This window comes from Oncorhynchus masou, chromosome 23 (assembly GCF_036934945.1).
Source record: "Oncorhynchus masou masou isolate Uvic2021 chromosome 23, UVic_Omas_1.1, whole genome shotgun sequence".
Lineage (NCBI taxonomy): Eukaryota > Metazoa > Chordata > Actinopteri > Salmoniformes > Salmonidae > Oncorhynchus > Oncorhynchus masou.
In genome coordinates, this window is record NC_088234.1 from 55,044,569 (window position 1) to 55,069,894 (window position 25,326).

A 25,326-nucleotide genomic window follows, 5' to 3' on the forward strand; every position below is an offset into this window, starting at 1 on the left:
GACCTTCTCTCCTCTACCTCTGCTTCTTTGCTTTTCCTGTCATCCTGTTCATGCTCTACCTCAGCTCTGGGGTTAGTCCCATAAACTCATTCCCTTGACTTAATGTAGCTTAAAGGGATACTGCGAAACTCTGGAATTTACAGTCCGATGAACTTGTTGATACATTTTTAGATCTCTGTGTGCTGTGTTAGGGACGTTAGTGGTAGTTTCGCAATGCTACCGTACCTGTAGACTTTGTCATTACAACTAATGCTAGTTAGCATTGGCTCACAATTCTACCGCTAACTTCCGTCTCCCAGTATCCCTTTAACTACCCTGGACCTCTGCAGCTAGTCACGGCCTCCCATTGACTTCCACACACACTCATCCCGCTCTTAACCGCTGGTAGCCTAGCGGTTTAGAGCATTGGGCCAGTAATCGAAAGGTCGCTAGGAGCCGACTAGGTGAAAGATTTGTCTTTGCCCTTGAGCAAGGCACCTTAACCCTAATTGCTCCTGTAAGTTGCTCTAATTGTCCAAGGGGTGTATATTGGAGACAGCCTGATTTTGAATCTTACCTTAGTGTGCACTTGTTCACTTCCCCTGATGGATTTAAAAGTAAAGGACAATATGGTGGAAACACCCAATTCTTTTTAAATGCGTCGTAGGGAGGGAGTGTATGAATGCACACTTCATGAGAATTGGGACGCTACCTCGCTAAGATGTGCTGCAGTGTTGTGTAAAAAATGTTGTACAGACCTGTTTCCTGTTTCTGTCTATATCACTTCATATGTGCTCTCACACTCTCCTTGTCTCTCTTTCTCTCTCTGTGTCTCTGCAGTCTCCTGCAGCTGTATACCTGTCTTAGACGTCTCACATCCTGCCTGTCACTAGTTCTACTTCCTGTCCGGTGCCTGTATTTCTGTTTACTCTCTCACACCGTCGACTTGCATAACCCAGTTAACTTCAAACTTTATTTAGAAAATGAGAATTAACTTTATCTTTGGGAGCTATACCACAATCATCTTCACATAAATAACTGTTTAGCTGTTTATGTTTGTGTTATGTATGTTTTGTATGATGACATCCACTGTATATGTACACTTGGAAGCTCATGAACTAACTGACCTAGCATACCTGAAGAATCACGTAGCCCTTTGTTTGCTCTCACACAGGCCGTTATGGTGTAGGTGTTTCTGTTGAATGGTCTGCTTCAAGTCATGTAATTAAACTGCTCTTTCAGTACCAGTCAAAAGTTTGGACACACCTATTCATTCCAGGGTTTTACTTTATTTTTACTCTTTTATACATTGTAGAATAATAGAGAAGACATCAAAAGTATGAAATAACACACATGGAATCATGTAGTAACCAACAAAGTGTTAAACAAATCAAAAAATATTTTCTTTTTGAGATTCTTCAAAGTAGCAACCCTAGAATTTCTTTCCTTCTTAATGCGTTTGAGCCAATCCGTTTAGTTTTGAGAAGGTTGGGGTGGTATACAGAAGACAGCGCTACTTTGTAAAAGACCAAGTCCATATTATGGAACAAACAGCTCAAATAAGCAAAGAGAAACAACAGTCCATTACTTTTAGACATGAAGTTTAGTCAATCTGGAAAATGTCAAGAACTTTGAAGTTTCTTCAAGTGCAGTCGCAAAAATCATCAAGCACTATGATGAAACTGGCTCTCTTGAGGACCACCACAGGAAAGGAAGACCCAGAGTTACCTCTGCTGCAGGTAGGCACCTCTAAATGCTTCACAGAGTTCAAGTAACAGACACATCTCAACATCAACTGTTCAGAGGAGACTGTGAATCAGTCCTTCATGGTCTAATTGTTGCAAAGAAACCACTACTAAAGGACACCAATAAGAAGAAGAGACTTGCTTGTGCCTAGAAACATGAGCAATGGACGTTAGACCGGTGGAAATCTGTCCTTTGGTGTGACATGTCCAAATTTGAGATGTCTCTATGTGTTTGTGAGACGCAGAGTAGGTGATGATCTCCGCATGTGTGGTTCCCACCATGAAGCATGGAGGAGATGGTGTGGGGGTGTTTTGCTGTTGACACTGTCAGTGATTTATTTAGAATTCAAGGCACGCTTAACCAGCATGGTTAACACAGCATTCTGCAGCAATACGCCATCCCATCTGGTTTGGGCATAGTGGGACTATCATTTGTTTTTCAACAGGACAAGGACCCAACACACCTCCAGGCTGTGTAAGGGCTATTTGACCAAGAAGGAGAGTGCTGCATCAGATGATCTGGCCTCCACAATCACCTAACCTCAACCCAATTGAGATGGTTTGGGATGAGTTGGACCGCAGATTGAAGGAAATGCAGCCAACAACTGCTCAGCATATGTGGGAACTCCTTAAAGACTGTTGGAGAAGCATTCCAGGTGAAGCTGTTTGAGAGAATTCCAAGAGTGTGCAAAGCTGTCATCAAGGCAAAGGGTGGCTATTTGAAGAATATTAAATATAAAGTATATTTAGATTGTTTAACACGTTCTTTGGTTACTACATGATTCCATATATGTTATTTCGTAGTTTTGATGTCTTCACTATTATTCTACAATGTAGAAAATAGTAAAGGAAAACCCTGGAATGAGTAGGTGTGTCCAAACTTTCGGTTGGTACTGCACATTTTTACATGTTCTCTGTCCGGCTGCATGTTTGAATTAATGGTACAGAATTATGATGACTTTGATGTTATACATATCATTTTGAACTGATTGGGGGGGATTTGAAATGCCAGCATGGGCAATCAGGCTTTATTTTATTTATGGTCACAAACTGTTTTTGCTGGGTGAATGGATTGGGTTAACATCTAATAAGTGCTACTTGGATTGTTCCCTCCTTAACAACCTCCACGGGACGGTTGAGCTAACGTAGGCTAATACCTTGAGGTTGTACATTTCCCAGGACATTGACATACCTGATATTGGCAGAAAGCTTAAATTCTTGTTAATCTAACTGCACTGTCCAATTTACAGTAGCTATTACAGTGAAATAATACCATGCCATTGTTTGAGGAGAGTGCACAATTTTGAACATAAAGTTAATAATAAACAAATTAAGCACATGGGCATTCTTGATACAATTTTTTTAACAGAAATGAAATGGTTCATTGGATCAGTCTAGAACATTTCACATACACTGCTGCCATCTAGTGGCCAAAATCTACATTTCACCTGGGCTGGAATAATACATTATGGCCTTTCTCTTGCATTTCAAAATGATTATACAAAATGTTTTTTTTTCTTTGTATTATCTTTTACCAGATTTATTGTGTTATTCTCCTACATTCCTTTCACATTTCCACAAACTTCAGTGTTTCCTTTTAAATGGTACCAATAATTTGCATATCCTTGCTTCAGGGCCTGACCTACAGGCAGTTAGATTTGGGTATGTCATTTTAGGCAAAAATGTAAAATATATTTATTTTTAAAGGGGCAGATCCGTAACAACACCAACAACTGGCCACTGACATGGTCTTTCTTTATTCCTCACCCCCTCTTGTTTTTACAGAGAGTGAAATGACAGTGAAATATTAACTTTTAAAAAACAAGCACTATTGCTACTACTACTGCTTGCACTACCACCGTCACAGCTTTACCAGCACTTCTACTGTCTGCTACTAGTACCACCGCTGCTGCATCAGCCGCTACACCACAAGTCTGCCACTGACTCTATTCACAACTGTTTTCCAAATTAGATTTTCGTCACCACCCTTGGTGCCTGTCTGACTGTGATTCTGTGGGACACACCCCTCTGTCCTCTCTCAGCAGGAGCACTGTGGCTGTTCCTCCTCTTCCACATTCTACAGCAGCCACCCGGGGCCCCCCGTCCCTCGCTCGCCCATATCTGCAGTGCCACCCTACCCAGAGTGCCCTGCTGTCGCGGGCGGCGCACGCCCGGAGCCTGGCGTGGGACAGCGAGCATTTCATGAGCCTCCTGCCACGACCCAGCCACGCCCGACTGTCACTGCAGGAGACACGCCTGTCCAAGTGACTGCTGCCACCGCCCTCGAGTCGCCATGGAGACGGTGCAGAACCTTTGAGGGCTACACACCAGAACCCCCCCCTTGACTTGGACCCTACCGACCTGCCAGTCAGTGAAGTCTGACCCCTACCAACAAAGTAGGAGATGATGTGAGACAACAGTGATAATGGAGGAAATGAGAGGAGTGCTTTTGAATAACTGAGAGAAGCAGAACCAGGGGGTTGCTGGTCTCCTCCACCAAACTGACCAGAAGTCATCTGGATAGAAATGGCAGAAAGCAGGATCTGGACTCCATGCCAAAGTGAATGACTGTATAATATGTCTGACCTCCATCCATCTCGTTACCTAACCCAACTAGTCAACCCTGGCCAGATATTAGAGTTGAAAGTCACTCAGGGACAAAGGGGTTGCGTTCTCTCCTGGTGTTTCATTGTTAGTCATCTGCTCAGTTGAAGTTGAGGCCTGTGTACACATGCATAAAGTCATGCAATCGGGTGTGTGTGTGTGTGTGTGTGTGTGTGTGTGTGTGTGTGTGTGTGTGTGTGTGTGTGTGTGTGTGTGTGGGTGGGGTGGGATTCACACTGAGCTCTATGCCAAAGATACGCCATCTTCTCCCACCTCAGATCAAACGTTAATGTTCGCCTACACATTTAGATTTAAAATGCAATGAAGAGTTTTACCTGCAACTCCTGACTACACACAAAGATTAATTCAACAATTTGTGTGCTAGTGAGTGTATATTTTAAGGGAGCAAGCTATATTGTCTGAGGGAATAGTTGTCAAGCTACAGAAATAATCATGCCTGGTCATTTCATACATTCACTGTTGTTCTTATTGAACGTTGTCTTTATTTTTTTACTTTACTGTATGGTGTATGACCCAAATTATTCTAACAGACATTTTCGTCATCTGATTTTACAATCCCACTCAAGATCCACACCATAGTATTACAGTTAGAAAGTTGTTGGCACACACTGTGGACTGGTACGAGAGGAATGTGCAGCTCCAAAGCAAGCCATGTGGGTCATTCCACCAATTCGGTGCCTTTTTGAGAAGTATAAAGTGGTAAAAAAATAATTTAGAAAATCACCTTAATTAGCATTCTGTCATAAAGAGCACATTTTCAACTTTAGCAAGTCTTTATTCAGATGCAAAAAAATCAGATTTATTGAATTCTTTGTGTTGTCTATATTAAAGGCTACTTCATTTAATATAACAGACTTAAATGTGTTGTTGGTGCACAATTTTTACTTAACATATTAAAGGGAAGCAAAACGCACTCATTTCGTGCGACGATCCACGGATGTTTGCCTAATCCTGCAGGGTACTGTTTTGGGGTTATCTTCGGACTTGTACCAATAGGAGCTTAGTGGGGGAGTGAGTTGAGCGACAGAGTGAGGTGGCTTCAGTACGGGACCAAAGTCAACAGCAGTCACTACTAGGGAAGGGATGGCCAGAGTGTCTTGCAGAGATGATGGCTTCAACCATTTTAATGACTGCTGCCCTATTTGTTGAGTTATGACAATGACAGCTGCTGTTTTGTGCGTGTTATAACATTGGTTTTCTTCAACAGTTTGTATGGGATGGTTTTATTTTATGTTGTAAAATGATGTGGTAAGATGTATATTTCCGTTTGAACCTCCCTGTGCCTGTATTGCCAGGTAGTGGAGGTTAACCCAACAATACTACTCAAAGGTCTTATTTCAATAGCTCTCAGTAGTGGTTTTGCCAAACCATATAGCTGCTAAAGTGCCATAAATTCTATAAAAATAAAATGTTATTTTAATCCTTTTTGTCTTGTGTACTAGATTTTAATTGTGTTGCTATTTATTACGTGGATGACTTGAAAGAAATACTTTGATAATGTTCATGTGTTGATTTAATTATTGCAAATCAGTTCAATCAAGATCAGCAGCTGCTCATACAACTCTCACTAGTCATTAACACATTTTGAAATAAAATCAAGGACGAAGTCCAGATAAAGCAGACAATTCTATGAATGCATAAAAAACTGGAATAAACTGCTAATTACTAAGAAATGGTTCAACTGCTCTTACGTAGCCTCACACTTAATTGTATGACCATTCTGCCCCCTGGTGGTGAAATGTGCACGGTTAACTTTCTTCCCGGGGTAGAAATGCCACTACATTTGACTCCCTCCTATACAGACTGAACTTTGGTAATGATGGTCAGTCAGCATTATTTGTGTGTCCAATCATTGACCTGTCAAGTCTGTGTTTAGTCGAATGGAGGCTCACAGTGACCAATGATGATGCCATACGGTTGCTTGTGGAAAACAGAAACAACTACATCTACATCTTGACTCAGGGCCAGTAAGAAGTGGGTGAGGTAGCCTAGTCTGTTTATGCTTTTATTGGCCTGCAACAGTGTCTTTTGTTGGGCTTCTGAGAGACTCCAATCAGAGTCCATGCTTCAACATTGTTTTGATCACATGGACTGGGATATGTTCCGGGTACCCTCAGAGAATAACATTGACGTTTATACGGACACGGTGACTTGGGTTCATCAGGAAGTGTATAGGGGCTGTTGTTCCCACGGTGTCTATTAAAACCCAACCAAACCAGAAATGGTGGATAGATGGCAGCATTCGCGCAAAACTGAAAGCGCGAACCACCACATTTAACCATGGCAAGGTGACTGGGAATATGGTTGAATACAAACAGTGTAGTTATTCCCTCCGTAAGGCAATCAAACAGACAAAACGTCAGTAGAGACAAAGTGGAGTAGCAATTCAACTCCGAACTGAGAAGTCTCGGACTTCAGTGAGTCAAGACAACTGGGAACTCGGGGGAAAAACTAGCTCAGACTGAGAAAATAAGTTTTGAACAGTCATCCAACTCAAAATTGTAAATCGGGAACTCAGGCATCTTTCTAGATCAATGATGTCACCATGATTCAACCTTTTTTCAGAGTTCCCAGTTGTCTTGAAAGCACCATAAATCCAGAGAATGCCAGACGTTGATGACAAAATGTACCCAAGTAGGACCGCCAGGAAGGACCGCCGCTCCACCTTCTTGTTCAAGTGAGCACAGCACAACAAGGTGGCTCCAAAAATGTCTTATATGCTGCTGCATAAATGATATAATATGTCAGGGAGATATGTATACTGTAGCTAAGAAAGTAATACTAAGTGTATGTTGTGTAGTAAGCTGTTATTAGCCCATGTGCCTCACCCTAATAATTTGGTCTATTTTCCCCTCTTAATTTCGCCTGCTGTTCTAACTTGGTGGTGTACATGCAGCCTATAACCTGTTTTAGAGAAATGTAATCATCGAATATTGTAAGAGCTTTCATTGTCTGCTTTATTTATCCCGTGGTTCTGACTTGGTGTACAGGGAGAACACCCATGTTCTGAATTCGCTGTACATTTCAAAAGTGCTGAACAAATAGTTATATTGACTAGGTCCATCCTAATTTGCTCATTAATGTCTTAATAGAAATTACCGATTGCCTCTTATCCGCTTGTTGTCCCCGTATGCCATAGTTTTTACATTTCAATTGTCAGTAGAAACCAACATTTGTTTAAGCAAGTCAGCCAAATCAGCTATGTTTTTAAAAAGGCATTAAATGAGGATGAATGAACTGTTTCGCTGCCAGACAAGACTCTGGCGATAGCCAGCTGTAGCAGTGGTAAGGTGTTGGGACTGCTGTTGGGACAGCTTTACAGCTTGTGGGCACTGTTTATCACCGTTATAGTGTAATAATGTATTGTTTAGTGTTGTGTTGTGTAGTGTAGTTGCCTTGCATGCCACATTTTTTTTTCCCCCACCAAGATTTACATGCTAAAATCACCACTGATGGCAGAGACAACAGACATTCACGGATTACAAAGGGAAAAAAACACCAACATCTTGCTCCCAGACAGGCTAAACGCCTTCGCCCGCTTTGAGAATAACACAGTGCCACCGATATGGCCCGCTCCCAAGGACTGTGGGCTCTCGTTCTCTGTGGCTGACGTGAGTAAGACATTTAAGCGTGTTAACCCTCACAAGTCTGCCAGCCCAGACAGCGTCTTTAGCCGCATCCTTAGAGCATGCGCAGACCAGCTGGCTGGAGTGTTTATGGACATATTCAATCTCTCCCTATTCCAATCTGCTGTCCCCACTTGCTTCAAGATGTCCACCATTGTTCCTGTACTCAAGAAAGAAAAGGTAACGGAACTAAATGACTATCGCCCCATAGCACTCACTTCTGTCATCATGAAGTGCTTTGAGAGGCTAGTTACAGATCATATCACCTCTACCTTACCTGACACCCTAGACACACTTCAATTTGCTTACCGCGCCAATAGATCCACAGACGATGCAATCGACATTGCACTGCACACTGTCATGGACTTCCTGACGGGCCGCCCCCAAGTGGTGAAGGTAGGAAACAACACCTCCACTTCGCTGATCCTCAACACAGAGGACCCACAAAGGTGTTTGTTCAGCCCCGTCCTGTACTCCCTGTTCACCCATGACTGCGTGGCCACGCACGCCTCCAACTCAAGTTTGCAGACGACACAACAGTAGTATGCCTGATTACCAACAATGACGAGAAAGCCGACACGGTAATGGCCCTGGTGGAGTGGTGCCAGGAAAATAACCTCAATGTAAACAAAACGAAGGAGCTGATCGTTGACTTCAGGAAACAGCAGGGAGACTGCTCCTATCCACATCGACGGCCGCAGTAAAGAATGTGGAAAGCTTTAAGTTCCTTGGCGTACACATCACTGACGATCTGAAATGGTCCATCCACACAGACAGTGTGGTGAAGAAGGCGCAACAGCGCCTCTTCAACTTCAGGAGGCTGAAAAAATGTGGCTTGGCCCCTAAGACCCTCAGAAACTTTTACAGATGCACAACCGAGAGCTTATTGTCGGGCTGTATCACTGCCTGGTACGGCAACTTCACTGCTCGCAAACACAGGGCTCTCCAGAGGGTGGTGCGGTCTTCCCAAAGCATCACCGTGGGTACACTGCCTGCCCTCCAGGACACCTACAGCACCCGATGTCACAGGAAGGCCAAAAAGATTATCAAGGACATCAACCACCCAAGCCACGGCCTGTTCACCCCGCTATCATCCAGAAGGTGAGGTCAGTACAAGTGCATCAAAGCGGGGCCTGAGAGACTGAAAAACAGCTTCTATCTCAAGGCCGTCAGACTGTTAAATAGCCATCACTAGCAGGCTACCACCCGGTTACGCAACCCTGCACCTTAGAGGCTGCTGCTCTATATACATAGACATGGAATCACCTGTCACTTTAGTAATGGGACACTAGTCACTTTAATAATGTTTACATACTGCTTTACTCATCTCATATGTATACACTATTCTATTCTACTGTATTTTAATCAATGTCCCTTATAACATCTGCTAAATATGTGCATTTGACCAATGAAATTTGATTTGACTAATATAGTGGCTGTTTGGCCCTAGAGAGACCTCTGCATGTGCTCATTCGGAATCATACAGCTCACATCAACAATGGGTCCAAGTTAGCAAGACAAATCTCGTCTTCTTTAACTTATTAGGGTGTAACCTAAAGCAGGTTGTTTTCATCTGAATATGTTTTAATGGGTTGATGTTGACCTTAAAGGTTGCCATGTTATTTTCACAACATAATATTGTCCTCCAAAGCTATACATTCAAATGGGAAGAGTGTTTATAACACCAAACCTCATGAACTCCAGTGTCCCTATTGTTCCACATACCCTCACCCTTTCAATGCAAGACAAAGTGAAAACCATTATGAAAACAGGACCCTCTCCATCCCTGTGCTTTCCTCACTATGTACCCCTTTGGTTATGGGAGGAGCATGTTAGACAAACCCCATAGCACCACAAGGGGCCTTAGGCAACATCCATCTCAATGCCTGGGCCCTGAGTATTGGTCCAACCACCTCATTAAACCATAGTCATTAAAATATCCCTGGCCCATAACCAATCATAGTTTATAGCAGTGATTCATTGGTCCACTGTTTACTGGATCTTTTACAGCCCACCACAGGCATCCAACTTGACAGAGATTTGTTGTTCGCTACACTACAGTATATAAGCCACGAGCTATAACATTGGAATACATGCTTTTCATGCTAGAAATTGGCCAATATTTCCTCTAATGAGAGCAATTTGTTTAGTCTTTAATTTGTACAACTTCAGCAAACAGTTTAAGCTTTCTTTTAGAATACCACAAAAAAAAAAGTTTTCTAATGATCTTATGAACAATGTTGGTTGAATGAAAAAGCTTTGAATGTTAGCTTTGCTTACAAAATTGGTAATGATTCATCATCACGCAAGTTCACTCAAATATTGGTTTCTGTTGATTGTTTAGTTTCTGACCTCACATGAAATTATTAATGAATGGGCAAATTGTTTACTTTTTAAAATAAGATTGAGATAACTAATTATTTTATAAATGGCTTATAACCCACAGCAATCCTAGAACGCCTCACACCCACCCTCTCTGTTATTTTTGTAGCCCGATTATATGAGTTGAGTAAGTTGCCAAGAGTGACTAAGTCATATAGGGAACAGTAAAAAAAACAGCATGTTTAGGGCTGAAAATCCAGAATCCAGAATTGTACATGCTTCATGACCTCTCCTGTGATTTCTCCTGCTGTAGGCAGTCTATATGTAGTCTGCCTACATATTCCTCTGTTTTCAGGACCACATTTGTATTTGTTATTTTATGTTGGGGGGGGTTACAGGTACATTATCCACTTCAGATGATGCGTTTATAAAACATGGACCTGTAGGCTGCCACTTTACAATTACAAATGTAAGAAATACATACAGAGTCTAACAGGTGACATCAATAAGGGATCATAGCTTTCACCTGGTGAGTTTATGCCATGGAAAGAGCAGGTGTTCATAATGTTTTGTACACTCAGTGTATACTGTATATATTTTTTTTGCATGTGATGTATGTGTTGGGATTTAGCTGAGATTATTCTTTACAAAGTCAAGTATATTCGTCCAGGCCTCAAATGTTTCTTGACCAGCACCATTCAGTCTCGCTGTCGATAATTCTAACGTTATAACTTCTAACAGTACCTGTACTCACTGGCGCATTGGGAGAGAGTGAGGTGATTGCCATCTAAGAGCCAACATCAGTTTTGTGGCTGTGCTGCATGCCATCAGTAATCATCTCTGATTGTTTGAGATATTTAAAGAGCTAAGGTGTCATTGTTAAGTAACATAATAGATGCAATGCATTGAATATTTACTTTGTAATTTGTCACCAGCAGCATTTAACTGCAGGGCACTCCCGCTTCATATGGAGGAATGTGCCTACTTGATTTAAGAGACACAGTGAGTAGTTGGAAGTTGGGGCCAATTTCACTGTAAAACATTTCCTTCGTATAAATAGAGCTTTTTGTGCATATGGAACATTTCTGGGATCTTTTATTTCAGCTCATGAAACATGGGACCAACACTTTACATGTTGTGTTTATATTTTTGTTCCGTGTATTATAGAGATCAGTCCTTTCGGGAGCCCAGATAATTTATTTCTAAATCCCATCATTGGATGGTTCGGTTGTTGGATTTCCCAAGGTGCTCCATAGGCCAGCGTAGCTGACCTAAGTTCTAAATAAGTGTAAGTGTCTTTCAAATCTTGGAATGTTCTCAAACCATTACTGTCCATGGTATTGGCAAGAGAAGGATTCAAGATTTTGACCATTGGGTTGATGCAAAAGGTCGCCCCCCAGATTGTAAGGCGTTATAGTGACATTTTGGAGTATGGGCATGCCAAAGAAATTGTGTGAGTAATAATAGGACCGAAGCATAGATTACATTGTTTAAGGTATATCAGTGAAGACCACCTCTTCCAGAGCAATAGGAGACACCATATGTATCTCTATACTCAGCCAGGGGGTGGACTTAATGCTAGTGCCTGGAAATACAGTTTTAAGTTTGGTACGGATAGTCCTTCGTCTTTCCCTCTTTGCAAGTTTGTTAATTTGATCTGGAATCACTTATCTTGCCATATACATTTTGAAACTGCACTATGGTTTTATCACAATAGCCAGAAGGGGGAGACAAGGGAAGCATTGAGCTACAGAAATTCAGCTGTGGCAGTATGTGCATTTTTACAATAGATATTCTGCCAGTTAAAGCAACTGGGATATTGAATTTATTTGAGTGTTCTGTTAAAGTTTCTGCCAATGATTTTAGGAAGGAAGGAAATACTGTATATCTTTTCCCAGATATTTAAAATGGGAACCGATTGGGATTTCAGAAGTAGAGATGGAGTCCTCATCGGGGTCTTGAGAGGCAGTAGGGCAGATTTGGTTCGATTTATTTTACAACTTGAGATGGAAATGAAGAATTTGTCCATGAATTATAAGCTTTAAGGAGGGATTGCAGTACATTGTCTAGATAAAGTAAGATATTGTCGGTGTATAATAAATTGACGTGATCCGTAGAATTGAGAGATATTGGTCTATTTTTTGGGTTGTGTGTCAGGGGCTCCATCGACAATTAAAGTAGCGAAGGTGAGATGAAATCACGTTACCTGCTACTTCGAATGATTCTCAAAGGAACAGAGCAGATATTGCCTGTTATTACTGTGGCGACGTATTGGCATATAGTATTTTAATAATCTGAATGAAATTGGAGTCAAATCCCATATGTCCCATAGGTTGCAAATTCGAATCTAATTCGTAACATATAATACGAAATGGGCGATGGACATCCTCGAATTACTGCATAGCATACGAAACGTCACATATTATACTAAATAAAGGTTCTCGGATTTACGTACAGAATAATACGAAATGCTCTCAGACTAGGTTGAAAAGAGTAGTCACTACCTGGGCTGAAGAAAGTGTTTGCTTTTTGTGTCATTAACAATTTTTTCAATTCAGATATCTTTTTAATTGTGATTTATTCAGCTCAGATGCAAATGCAGTTGCATTGTTTTTAATAAAACATGCAATGGCTTCCCATAAAATCACATTTTGATCCAGGATAAGCCTATTCCAAATGTGTAGCGTATTCTAAATTTCGTCTATTTCAAAATAGAATTCATTCAAATAGGCCTAATGAAAAAAGGTATGAATACATACCAAAGCGCTTCCCTTTAGCACGTGACACACACACCAACCATAGTAATGCGTATTGTTATTGCCGAGAAAGTGTGCCGCGTCATGTGGAATTGAGTAGGCTTTTATATAAATGCAGTGCCAGCTAAAAAACTCAGTTGCTTATTGGTGCACAGTGGAAGTGGAGCTTCTCTTAATCCCTTACATCAACTGCTCTGCTCTACACTCCTCAGATCACATGTACCAAAGTACTGCAAGTTTAGAGAAGCCCGGACACTTTTTGTTTACTTTCCCATATTTTGAAACTGTGTTTCACAGTAAACCACCATGTTTTGGTCAATATTGTGCGTAACCGTTTGCTTGGCATCCCTACTTGCTGAAGCACAGATCTCCAATAGGTACGTTATCAGCTGTCCCAGTCGTTGTCACAAGGCGATGTGTCCCCGTATGCCAGCGGAGTGCTTAGCAGGACAAGTCCTGGACCAATGTAACTGCTGCCCCGTGTGTGCCTCTGGAGAGGGCGAAGCGTGCGGCGGCAATGGAAAGCTTGGAGACCCGGTGTGCGGAGAGGGGTTGGAGTGTTCGGTGTCCGGCGGAGTGGGGTACTCTGCCACTGTCAGAAGAAGAGGGAAGAGCGGCGTTTGCGCCTGCAAAACCACGGACCCTGTATGTGGTAGCGACGGTGTATCTTACCGTAACATCTGCGAGCTCAAGAGAGTCAGCAACCGGGCACTGAAACTTCATCAGCCACCTGTTATGTTCATTCAACGGGGAGCTTGTGGGAAAGGTAAAGGCTGTGAAGAATATTATACATATAATTTTCATTTCACCTTCTTGAATGTGCTGTTTGTGTGTATTTCATAATCATTATTACTGGTTGCTTCCTAACTTTAAATCAGCATAACTCGATTACGCATAATTGTTCCATTTAATCTATATCAAATAAGATTCAGCCTTGCTGATATTTAGAGTAATGAATTCTCGCCAGAAAGGAATCAGTGTGTGACAGTCTGGTGGGCAACAACATCCAGATGTGGCAGCTGGTTATGCATCCCACGGGCACAAACATCAAGTGTCCTTTGACAGTAAAACAAAGGCTACCATTGAAATGCGCTGGTTTTTGTTCATTCACACATGAAAAGCAGTAATCCTTGCTTAGTTTTGCTTGTTTGAACTAAGTCACTAATTCTATTAACTTGTTATTAACGGTATGGATTAGCTCTGGTATGCGTACAGTCACATGGGAATAACCCTCTAAATTAATTTATCTAAAGTAGCATAATTAATGCAATAGGTCATTGTTGCTGACTTCACCATGGATCATGTATTATTTCTTTCTTTGGACTCCATTCTGTGAGTCCTCAGTTTCAGCCAGTGCATCTGACCTGCAAACTGAGACACTTGTTATCAGAGTCAGTGGGACACAACATAAACCAGACCATCTATCCATCCCAGACATTTTTTTTCCTTATGAAATATCATAACATTAGATTTGTGGCAGCCTTTTAAGTGGTTTCCATTTCCCTCAACTTTCTAATTGCACGTGCATTGTGTCTCTGAGGAGGGTACAAAGACAACCTTCACACTCACAACTCACCTACAGGTGGTAGAGAGATGAGCCAGTGATCTTTAACTGTGTTTGTGTGTTTGATGTGCTCCAGGGGCCCGATTCCGACCCGAAATGGAATGGAATTCCCTTTATAGTGCGTTATTCACCTGCTATTCATTGTGGGTAGAGATACTTTTATATATATAATGTATGTGGACACCCCTTCAAATTAGTGGATTTGGCTATTTCAGGCACACCCATTGCAGACAGATGTATAAAATCGAGCACACCGCTATGCAATCTCCATAGACCAACATTGACAGAAGAATGGCCTTACTGAAGAGCTCTGTGATTTTCAACGTTGCACCATCATAGGATGCCACCTTTCCAACATGTCAGTTCGTCAAATTTCTGGCATTCTAAAACTGCCCCGGTCAACTGTAAGTGCTGTTATTGTGAAGTGGAAACATCTAGGAGCATCAATGGCTCAGCTGCGAAGTGGCAGGCCACACAAGCTCACAGAAAAGGACAGCCAAGTGCTGAAGCATGTGGCGTGAAAAAAATGTTTATCCTCGGTTGCAACAACCGAGTTCCAAACTGTCTCTGGAAGCAACATCAGCACAAGAACTGTTCGTCAGGACCTTCATGAAATGGGTTTCCTTGGCCGAGCAGCCGCACACAAGCCTAAGATCACCATGCGCAATGCCAAGTGTCGGCTGGAGTGGTGTAAAGCTCACCGCCATTGGAATCTAGAGCAGTGGAAACGTGTTTTCTGGAGTGATGAATCACACTTCACGATCTAGCAGTCCAACAGACAAATCTGGGATTGGCGGATGCAAGGTGAACGTTACCTGCCCCAATGCATAGTGCCAACTTTAAAGTTTGGTGGAGGAGGAATAATGGTCTGGGGCTGTTTTTCATGGTTCGGGCTAGGCTCCTTAGTGCCAGTGAAGGGAAATCTTAATGCTACATCATACAATGACATTCTAGACAATTCTGTGCTTCCAAGTTTGTGGCAACAGTTTTTGGAAGGTCCTGTTTCAACATGACAATGCCCCCGTGCAGGAAGCAAGGTCCGTACAGAAATGGTTTGTCGAGATCGGTGTAGAAGAACTTGACTGGCCTGCACATAGCCTTGATCTCAACCCCATCGAACACCTTTGGGATGAATTGTAACACCAACTACGAGCCAGCCCTAATCATGTCTAACCTCACTAAGTTCTTTTGACTGCATGGAAGCAAGTCCCTGCAGCAATGTTCCAACATCTAGTGGAAGGCTTTCCCAAAATATTGGAGACTGTTATAACAGCAAAGGGGGGGACTCCATATTAACTCCATATTAATGCCCATGATTTTGGAATGAGATGTTTGACGAGCAGGTGTCCACATACTTTTGGTCATGTAGTTTAGACTAAATGAAGGTGATGCAGAGGTATGTCTACAAATATGCTGTATTCTGACCATGACTTAATTCCACCACTTTCACACTCGAGGAAACCATGAATAAGGTCTCGCGAACCTACCGGTTCCAAGTGGAAAATCTACGTACTTTTTTTCTGATATAAATAATAACATACTCCATGCAACTTGATAAGAGCTATTGATAAGAGATAGGTCAATGACTAATCTGATTGACACTTGTTTCAGATAAATTTGACATTAGAATTGCTGGAGTCAAATCAAATCAAAGTTTATTTGTCACGTGCGCCGAATTCGACAAGTGTAGGTAGACCTAACAGTGAAATGTTTACGTACAGGCTCTAATCAATAGTGCGAACAAAAAGGTGTGTGTGTGTGTGTGTGTGTGTGTGTGTGTGTGTGTGTGTGTGTGTGTGTAGGTAAGTAAAGAAATAAAACAACAGTAAAAAAACATTTGAAAATAACAGTAGCAAGGCTACATACAAACACCAGTTAGTCAGGCTAATTGAGGTAGTATGTGCATGTAGATAGGGTTAAAGTGACTATGCATATATGATGAACAGAGAGTAGCAGTAGCATAAAAAGAGGGGTTGGCGGATGGTGGGACACAATGCAGATAGCCCGGTTAGCCAATGTGCGGGAGCACTGGTTGGTCAGGCCAATTGAGGTAGGATGTACAGGTATAGTTAAAGGGACTATGCATATAACAGAGAGTAGCAGCAGTGTAAAAAGAGGGGTTAGGGGGGCACATAATGCAGATAGTCCGGGTAACCATTTGATGACCTGTTCAGAAGTCTTATGGCTTGGGGGTAAAAACTGTTGAGAAGCCTTTTTGTCCTAGACTGGGCACTCCGGTACCGCTTGCCATGCGGTAGTAGAGAGAACAGTCTATGACTGGGGTGGCTGGGGTCCTTGACCATTTTTAGGGCCTTCCTCTGACACCGCCTGGTGTAGAGGTCTTGGAAGGCAGGCAGCTTTGCCCCAGTGATGTACTGGGCCGTACGCACTACCCTCTGAAGTACCTTGCGGTCAGAGGCCAAGCAATTGCCGTACCAGGCAGTGATGCAACAGGTCAGGTTGCTCTCGATGTTGCAGCTGTTGAACCTTTTGAGGATCTCAGGACCCATGCCAAATCTTTTTAGTTTCCTGAGGGGGAATAAGCTTTGTCGTGCCCTCTTCACGACTGTCTTGGTGTGTTTGGACGATTCTAGTTTGTTGTTGATGCTGACACCAAGGAACTTGAAGCTCTCAACCTGCTTCACTACAGCCCCGTCGATGAGAATGGGGGCGTGCTCGGTGCTCCTTTTCCTGTAGTCCACAATCATCTCTTTAGTCTTGGTTACATTGAGGGACGGGTTGTTATTCTGGCACCACCCGGCCAGGTCTCTGACCTCCTCCCTATAGGCTGTCTCGTTGTTGTCGTTGATCAGTCCTACCACTGTTGTGTCGTCTTCAAACTTAATGATGGTGTTGGAGTCGTGCCTGGCCATGCAGTTGTGGGTGAACAGGGAGTACAGGACTGAGCACGTACCCCTGGGGAGCTCCAGTGTTGAGGATCAACGTGGCAGATGTGTTGCTACCTACCCTCACCACCTGGGGGCTATTCGTCAGAAAGTCCAGGATCCAGTTGCAGAGGGAGGTGTTTAGTCCCAGGTTCCTTATCTTAGTGATGAGATTTGAGGGTACTATGATGTTGAATGCTGAGCTGTAGTCAATGAATAGCATTCTCACATAGGTGTTCCTTTTGTCCAGGTGGGAAAGGGCAGTGTGGAGTGCAATCGAGATTGCATCATCTGTATATCTGTTTGGGCGGTATGCAAATTGGAGTGAGTCTAGGGTTTCTGGGATAATGATGTTGATGTGAGCCATTACCAGCCTTTCAAAGCACTTCATGGCTAAGGACGTGAGTGCTACAGGTCTGTAGTCATTTAGGCAGGTTGCCTTTGTGTTCTTGGGCACAGGGACTATGGTGGTCTGCTTGAAACATGTTGGTATTACAGACTCAATCAGGGGCATGTTGAAAATTTCAGTGAAGACACCTGCCAGTTGGTCAGCACATGCCCGGAGCACACGTCCTGGTAATCCGTCTGGCCCTGCAGCCTTGTATGTTGACCTGTTTAAAGGTCTTACGTCTGCTACGGAGAGTGTGATCACACAGTTGTCCGGAACAACTGATGCTCTCATGCATGCCTCAGTGTTGCTTGCCTCGAAGCGAGCATAGAAGTGATTTAGCTCGTCTGGTATGCTCGTGTCACTGGGCAGCACACAGCTGTGCTTCCATTTGTAGTCTGTAATGGTTTGCAAGCCCTGCCACATCCGACGAGCGTCGGAGCCGGTGTAGTATGATTCAATCTTAGTGTGAAAAAAGTCATATGAGAGCAAACTGAAGCATATTCACATATCAACTTTCCCACAATAAAGTTTATGAAATGCTGTGCCATTATGCAGAATTTAAATTGTACAACCTTTTAACTTGCAGGGATGGGTACTCTCGAATCTTTTAATTATGAGTTACTCCGACTTTTTCTATTTCCTATTTCTATCATGTTAAATATTAGCCTCTATCAGTATCGTCTGTCAGTAGGCTTAATAACACATATTCAACTGCCAATGTACTTTTAGTTCCCTTCAGTTGGTATGGCCTACATTATCATTCCATATAATTCCATTGTTTAGTTTACCTTAATTTGCTTCCTCTGTGCAGTATTCTCCCTATTGTAATTCTATGTACACTTATCTTCCAACATTACCGTGGGTTAAAGAACTGAGTGTGGCAATTTTCAGAATGGATCAAAACACCGTTTTTTTCTTTCATGCCAAAGGCTCTCCAAGCCTGTGATTCATTCAGCTTTATGATTCATAAATACTTTCCTAACCCTAAATAATCTACAAGATCAGAGTATTTTTAAAGCTACCAATTGGTGCTGAAACAAAGACACATATGCATATACTGTAGATGGCTTTCTTTCATTGATTGCTAATATTCTGAACCTGTTCTCTCGATATATTCTATTAAACCTGTCGACAAAATTCTAATTAAAAGGTACACTGTATTTAAAGGGATGGCTTAAGATAAATGTACTGAAAACCGCATTGAATGAAAATCTCTTGTCCAGCGAGTGGGAGGGTTTTCAGCGATTGAATTACATTCATTCAGCTTGCGGAATGGAATCACGCCTGCAAAGTCCTTCACACATCTTCATGTTAGTCTGAATTCCAACTACTGAGAAGTGACAAGGAAAGGAGTGTGTAGGAAAGGCGTCACTTCGTACGTCGGAATCAGGCCCCATGTGTTTAGTTCTTAGTTGGACCACAAGGGTTCAAAAGGGTTCTTCGGCTGTCCCCATAGGAGAACCCTTTTTGGTTTCAGGTAGAACCCTTTTTGGTTCAAAGTAGAACCCTTTGTGGAAAAGGTTCTACTTGGAACCCAAAAGGGTTATTCAAAGGGTTCTCCTATGGGGACAGCTGAAGAACCCTTTTGGGTTCTAGATTATTCATTGTCAGACAGTTAATGTACGTGTGCAGGCACATTATGTACAGTATGTGTATGACAGTAGACTATCTATTTTTAATATCTCCACATGTTTACCTTTTCCAACACAAGGACACACAAGGCATGCCAAAGTTATGTCAGAGATTGTCTCCTCAGTGATTTTGCAAACATTTGGGATGCAAACATTTGATCCAGCTCCTCTCCAGCTCCAGACAGCCTAAGAAAACAGAGTGCAGCTCTGTGCCAAGCTACATGAAGGCCCCTGGCCAAGTAAAGAGAGGCTCCGGACCACTGGCCTCAATGGCTTCTCTTAAAGCAAACACATTAAATTACACTGGTGCATGATGTCATTTGAATCTGTTTTCTGAAGTTGTCGATTATGCAAGCTGTTTGAGCTGGCACACGATTCAGGTCAAATCTTGCTGTCCCGTGGGCCCGTTGTGTGTTTTCTTAATGAACTAATTTAGTCACCGAATGGCATATATGGCCTGCAGAAACACGTTTGAGATGTATTGATATTTTACAAGAGGTAAGAGAATAAACATGTTGACTTTAGGATGTTGAGAATAACCTTTTCATGCGTTTCATTTCAATACACACCCAAAGGAACAGCAACATAATGCATAGCTCTAGTGAGTGATTGGGGCTTGCTATCTTTACATTGGCAAGCTGTGTTGGTGTACAGTTAGAGAATGAAAATTGTCTGTGATTATGCTTGGTGGATCATGTACAGTATGCTGATCGTACAAGTATTTTCTCCCAGCCTTCTCGTCTCTGCCTCTCACTTGCCACTCTCCCTTTCAGCACTCTGTTTTCTTTCTTTCTCTCTCCCTCTCTCCCTCTCCCCTTCCTCTCTTGGCACTTTAAATTCATCAGTAAGGTTATCACGAAACAATGGTCGAGGGATTGAATTGGGATTGGGCTTTTCCGTGAACGTTCACACAGCTCAGGGAATATGTTTCATGTGACTTAGGGGACCCTTTCAAAGACTTAGTGAGTGTGTATTCAGTGGAGCCAATGCATTTGCTGCACCACAGCCTTGCAGCAAGGGACCTGGACTACAGTAATACTGCAGAGGGAATACAACCCCACTGACACTGCAACCCAATCCCTCTGCCCGTAGGATGGGGGAAAGGAAGAGCAGCTTCCTTATGGAAAAACTCTTAAAGCAGCAACAGTGTGGACAGGCAGGCAGACCAGTGTGTGTTGGGGAGTGCTTGATACAAGAATCAGGGTTCTTTTCTTGGAGAGGTCAGTGAGTTTGTATAACAGACATATGGGAATTATAGGGAGATGGACGCAGTGTCTAATAGAGGGATGGAATGCCAGGGGTGGAATGTTTCTTTGACAGGAGGTTACTGAGCTGGCCCATGGACAGCATGACAAGCGCATTGTTTCATTATATTTTTTTACATTTGAGTCATTTAATAGATGTCCTTATCCATAGTGACATACAGGAGCAAATAGGGTTAAGTGCCTTGCTCAAGGGCACATCAACAGATTTTTCACCTCGTCAGCTCGGGGAGCCGAACCAGTGACCTTACGGTTAGCCTACAGTCCCAGCGCTCTTAACCACTGAGCTACCTGCCGTATGAGCTTATGAGTGGTTTTGTGCATTGCTATATGTTGCATAGACGTAATGAGACAAGTCGAGAGAAGATGTGGCACTACAGAACCATTTAGGATAACTATACTACCCCCTTCCTCCTCCACTCTTTCGTCTGGTTCCCCCACCTCTGAGGAGGTGAAGTTGAAGACTACAGGAGCACAGCCAGACAGCCAGGCCAGAAGAAGGTAACTGATAGGACAACAAGGACTACCTTTCAGGGAGCCGCAATAGACAGACTACATCTACACCCTGATAGGATAGGCTTTGCTTTGCCTCTGTAGAATTTAAGTTTTGATTTATTTCATCAATATGACATTGTTCAATTAAAAATGAGACCTGAAGCCTGATGCTTGAATAACCTAAACCTATGTATAGCCTGTATAGCGGTTTAAGAGCGTCTCCCCTGGTCCCCCTCTCTCTCATCTCTCTCAGTCTGTAGTGAAGCATGCCTGCCTCGGGTCAGAACACTTCAATCAAAAAGCCATTATCTCGGTTTAACTGTGTGTGTGTGCGTGTGCGCGTGCGTACATAGGATATCTTGAATTTGTATTTATTTTACTCTGTCAATTTCTGGCAGACAGTAACTGTGGGTCGACTCAACATACTGTATGTATGTAGTTCTGTAAGGCTTATGCATATGTAACTGTGGGTCGACTCAACATACTGTATGTATGTAGTTCTGTAAGGCTTATGCATATGTAACTGTGGGTCGACTCAACATACTGTATGTATGTAGTTCTGTTAGGCTTATGTGTATGTAACTGTGGGTCGACTCAACATACAGTCCTCCATCATTTCAGAACAGTAAAAACCGCTAGTTATTAAAACTCCTTTTCAAAGGCATTCCAATGATATTCGGATTTTGGAGGGAGTTGAGGTTCAAGTAGATGCTCTCATCCTTGGTCCATATGCTTTTCTATTTGTCCAGCGGTCGACTTCATCCCAGCAGTCGTTGACCTGATCTGAGCCCCAGCTCCTCAGACAGAGTGTCTCATTAAGAAATATCCTGTCACGGTCTACAGACGAGGCAACACTGGCAATAGTAACCTGCACTGCTATGGAAGAACCACACACTGACTACATCTGCTTTGTGATTTTCCCAAATCAGCAAGAAAGATTTTGTCATCAACTGGCCAAAACCCCATTCTCCTTCATTTCCAATGCAATGATGTGTCTGTGGAAACAAATCAGTCTGTCTGTGTCAAGAGGACGTGCCAAGTATCATCATAACATTGCACAATGAAGAGGTCAAGTGGTAAAGATGACCTCTTTAGATACTTCAGATTGATCTCAGGTCTAGATACCGGAGCAGGCCCGCGGACCGATGCACTCATATCTTAAACATTTGAACCAGGGACATATGCCATCATACTATCCCCATATCTTGGGGCAAATTACAGCTATCCTGAGGATATGGATGCTATCATGGAATTTCCCTTCTTACACAGGAAAGAAATGGGGTATTCTCAACATATAATTAAGTAGGATACAGTATGCCAAGACTGTGCTCATTCTACTCTTGTGTTGGTTTAACTGTGCCTCAAGCAGGAAGTTTTTTTCTTCACAACCCATCTGCTAGGCTTATGGGCTTCTCTTTCCCATGTAATATAATTGAACTAAACAACCTTTGCAAACTACAGCAAGGTTTTGGATTGTATGACAAAACCTCCATGGTGCTTTCTTTCTTTATTTTAAACACAATTACTTGAGGGGTGTGGAAAGATGAAGGAGATGAAACATGATTATCTTATCTTTAAAAAGCCAAATGTCTATGATAATCTTCAGAGAAGACTTACTCTAATTCACAGCCTGGAAAAATACTTGTATGCCTTCTCAGTATGATGTAATTACATGGTCAGTCATGAGCATTTTCTGACTTATCTTCTTACAGAAGAGTCAAATGCACTTACAGAAAGAGACAGAAGCACGGGGAAGACTCTGTCTATGCCACAAATGGACTGTCATCTTTTCCATTTCTCTTTGGGACCAGTTTCATATACTGGGCTTATTCTTGCATTGCTGTTACATCATTTCGTTGTATTTGTGTTTGTGGTTGTTTTTGAGTTCATTTTTTTTATCCCAACGTCCTGTCTCTGTTGATGTATTTCTAGCCCAGGACAACCCAAACAGTCTGAGACACAAATACAACTTTATCGCTGACGTGGTGGAGAGGATCGCCCCAGCCGTGGTTCACATTGAACTCTATCGCAAGTAAGAGCGCACCTGTGTGTGTGTGTACTTGTTTTCCTACATTATCAGAACCCCAATGTCCTAACACTTCACCTTAATGTCCTGAAAAGGTAGGAAAACAAGAACTTTTTTCAGGTCCTGAATTTGTTCAAATGCTATTTTAAATTGAAGGGTTAGATTTAAGGTTTTGGGATTAGGGTTAGGTTTAGGGTTAGGGAAAATATAATTTTTAATGGTGAAACTTTTACACTCCAAAAAGTCCAGAAATTTCATGAAAACACAGCTGTGTGTGTGTGTGTATGTGCATGTGTTCATCCTTGAATATCTGTAGACACATACCAGAGTTTAATTTACAACCTGGATGTGAGACCACACTAGTTGGTAAAACATTTAAGTTAAAACCCTCCCTTTTAACGTACTTCTCCTTCTGCCTTGCATCCTCTTTCCCTGTCTTCTTCATCTCTCCATCCACCTTCTCCTCCCTATTTCTATGAATCACTCCCTTTCTCTCTATAAATGTATCTCTCTTTCTCTCCCTTTCTGCATATCTATCTCCCTCTCTTCCTCTCTCTCAGGATGACATATTCTAAACGGGAGGTGGCAGTGTCCAGTGGCTCAGGGTTTGTGGTGTCAGAGGATGGACAGATTGTGACCAACGCCCATGTTGTGGCCAATAAACATCGAGTAAAGGTGGAGCTGAAGAGTGGTGCCACCTACGACGCCAATATCAAAGACATGGATGAGAAGTCCGACATCGCACTCCTCAAGATCGACTCACCGGTAAGAGGGGACACCAGAGGTCACAGACATAGCTCAACATTTCAGAATTTAGTACAAATTACTTTATTCGATCAACTTAACCCATTAATAGACTGTCATAGGGAAGAATTTTACACTTAGGAACAGTTGCAAAAATGTGGTAGTTCGCCTGTGTTGTGTGCTACCCATTATATAACAAAGATCAAGTTTCAGGTTGTATTATTTATTGTCAATGTAAATTGTCCCGTGGCGATTTTTATGAATTGTTCAGCAGTCTAATGGCTTGGGGGTAGAAGCTGTTGTGGAGTCTTTTGGTCCTAGACTTAACGCTTCGTTACCGCTTACCATGCAGTAGCAGAGAAAACAGTCTATAACTTGGATGACTGGAGAGTCTGACAATTTTATGGGCTTTCCTCTGACACCGCCTATTATATAGGTCCTGGATGGCAGGAAACTTGGCCCCAGTGATGTACTGGGCCGTTCGCACTAACCTTTGTAGCGCCTTACGGTCAGATGTCGAGCTGTTGCCATACCAGGCGGTGATGCAACCGGTCAGGATGCTCTCGATGGTGCAGCTGTAGAACCTTTTGAGGATCTGATGGCCAATGCCAAGTCTTTTCAGTCTCCTGAGGGGGAAAAGGTTTTGTCGTACCCTCTTCATGACTGTCTTGGTGTGTTTGGACCATGATAGTTTGTTGGTGATGTGGACACCAAGGAACTTGAAACTCTCGACCAGCTCCACTACAGCCCCGTCGATGTTATTGGGGGCCTGTTCGGCCTGCCTTTTCCTGTAGTCCATGATCAGCTCCTTTGTCTTGCTCACATTGATGGAGAGGTTGTTGTCCTGGCACCACACTGCCAGTTCTCTGACCTCCTCCCTATAGGCTGTCTCATTGTTGCCGATGATCAGGCCTACCACTTTTGTGTCGTCAGAAAACGTAATAATGGTGTTGGAGTTGTGTTCGGCCACGCAGTCGTGGGTGAACAGGGAATGCAAGAGGGGATTAAGTACACACCCCTGAGGGGCCCCAGTGTTAAAGATCAGAGTGGCAAACGTGTTGTTGCCTACTCTTACCACCTGGGGGCGGCCCGCGAGGAAGTCCAGGATCCAGATGCAGAGAGAGGTGTTTAGTCCCAGAGTCCTTAGCTTAGTGATGAGCTTCGTGGGCACTATGGTGTTGAATGCTGAGCTGTAGTCGATGAACAGAATTCTCACATAGGTGTTCCTTTTGTACAGGTGAGAAAGGGAGGTGTGGAGTGCGATTGAGATTGCAT

The 25,326-nt window shown here is 42.7% G+C and overlaps 2 protein-coding genes across 8 annotated transcripts in view; both read left to right on the top strand.

Annotated features, from left to right (window-relative positions):
- LOC135511065 (pleckstrin homology domain-containing family A member 1-like) overlaps nucleotides 1-5,774 on the top strand; it is a 35,928-nt gene extending 30,154 nt beyond the window's left edge. For 3 of the 7 annotated variants that reach the window (XM_064932561.1, XM_064932560.1, XM_064932562.1), the window contains 2 exons: nucleotides 820-888; nucleotides 3,767-5,774. In XM_064932561.1, the coding sequence (XP_064788633.1) occupies nucleotides 820-888; nucleotides 3,767-3,992 (295 nt within the window). In that variant the 3' untranslated portion in view covers nucleotides 3,993-5,774. Of the gene's footprint in view, nucleotides 1-819; nucleotides 962-3,766 lie in introns of those variants that run through there. The other 4 variants (XM_064932564.1, XM_064932563.1, XM_064932565.1 and 1 more) reach the window with 3 other exon arrangements.
- A 7,421-nt stretch (nucleotides 5,775-13,195) lies between these two features.
- Nucleotides 13,196-25,326, top strand: part of LOC135510036 (serine protease HTRA1A-like) — a 31,766-nt gene continuing 19,635 nt past the window's right edge. Inside the window, exons 1-3 of the mRNA XM_064930838.1 lie at nucleotides 13,196-13,819; nucleotides 23,214-23,313; nucleotides 23,868-24,072. Coding sequence (XP_064786910.1) covers nucleotides 13,360-13,819; nucleotides 23,214-23,313; nucleotides 23,868-24,072 — 765 coding nt within the window. The 5' untranslated portion in view covers nucleotides 13,196-13,359. The remainder of the gene's footprint in view (nucleotides 13,820-23,213; nucleotides 23,314-23,867; nucleotides 24,073-25,326) is intronic.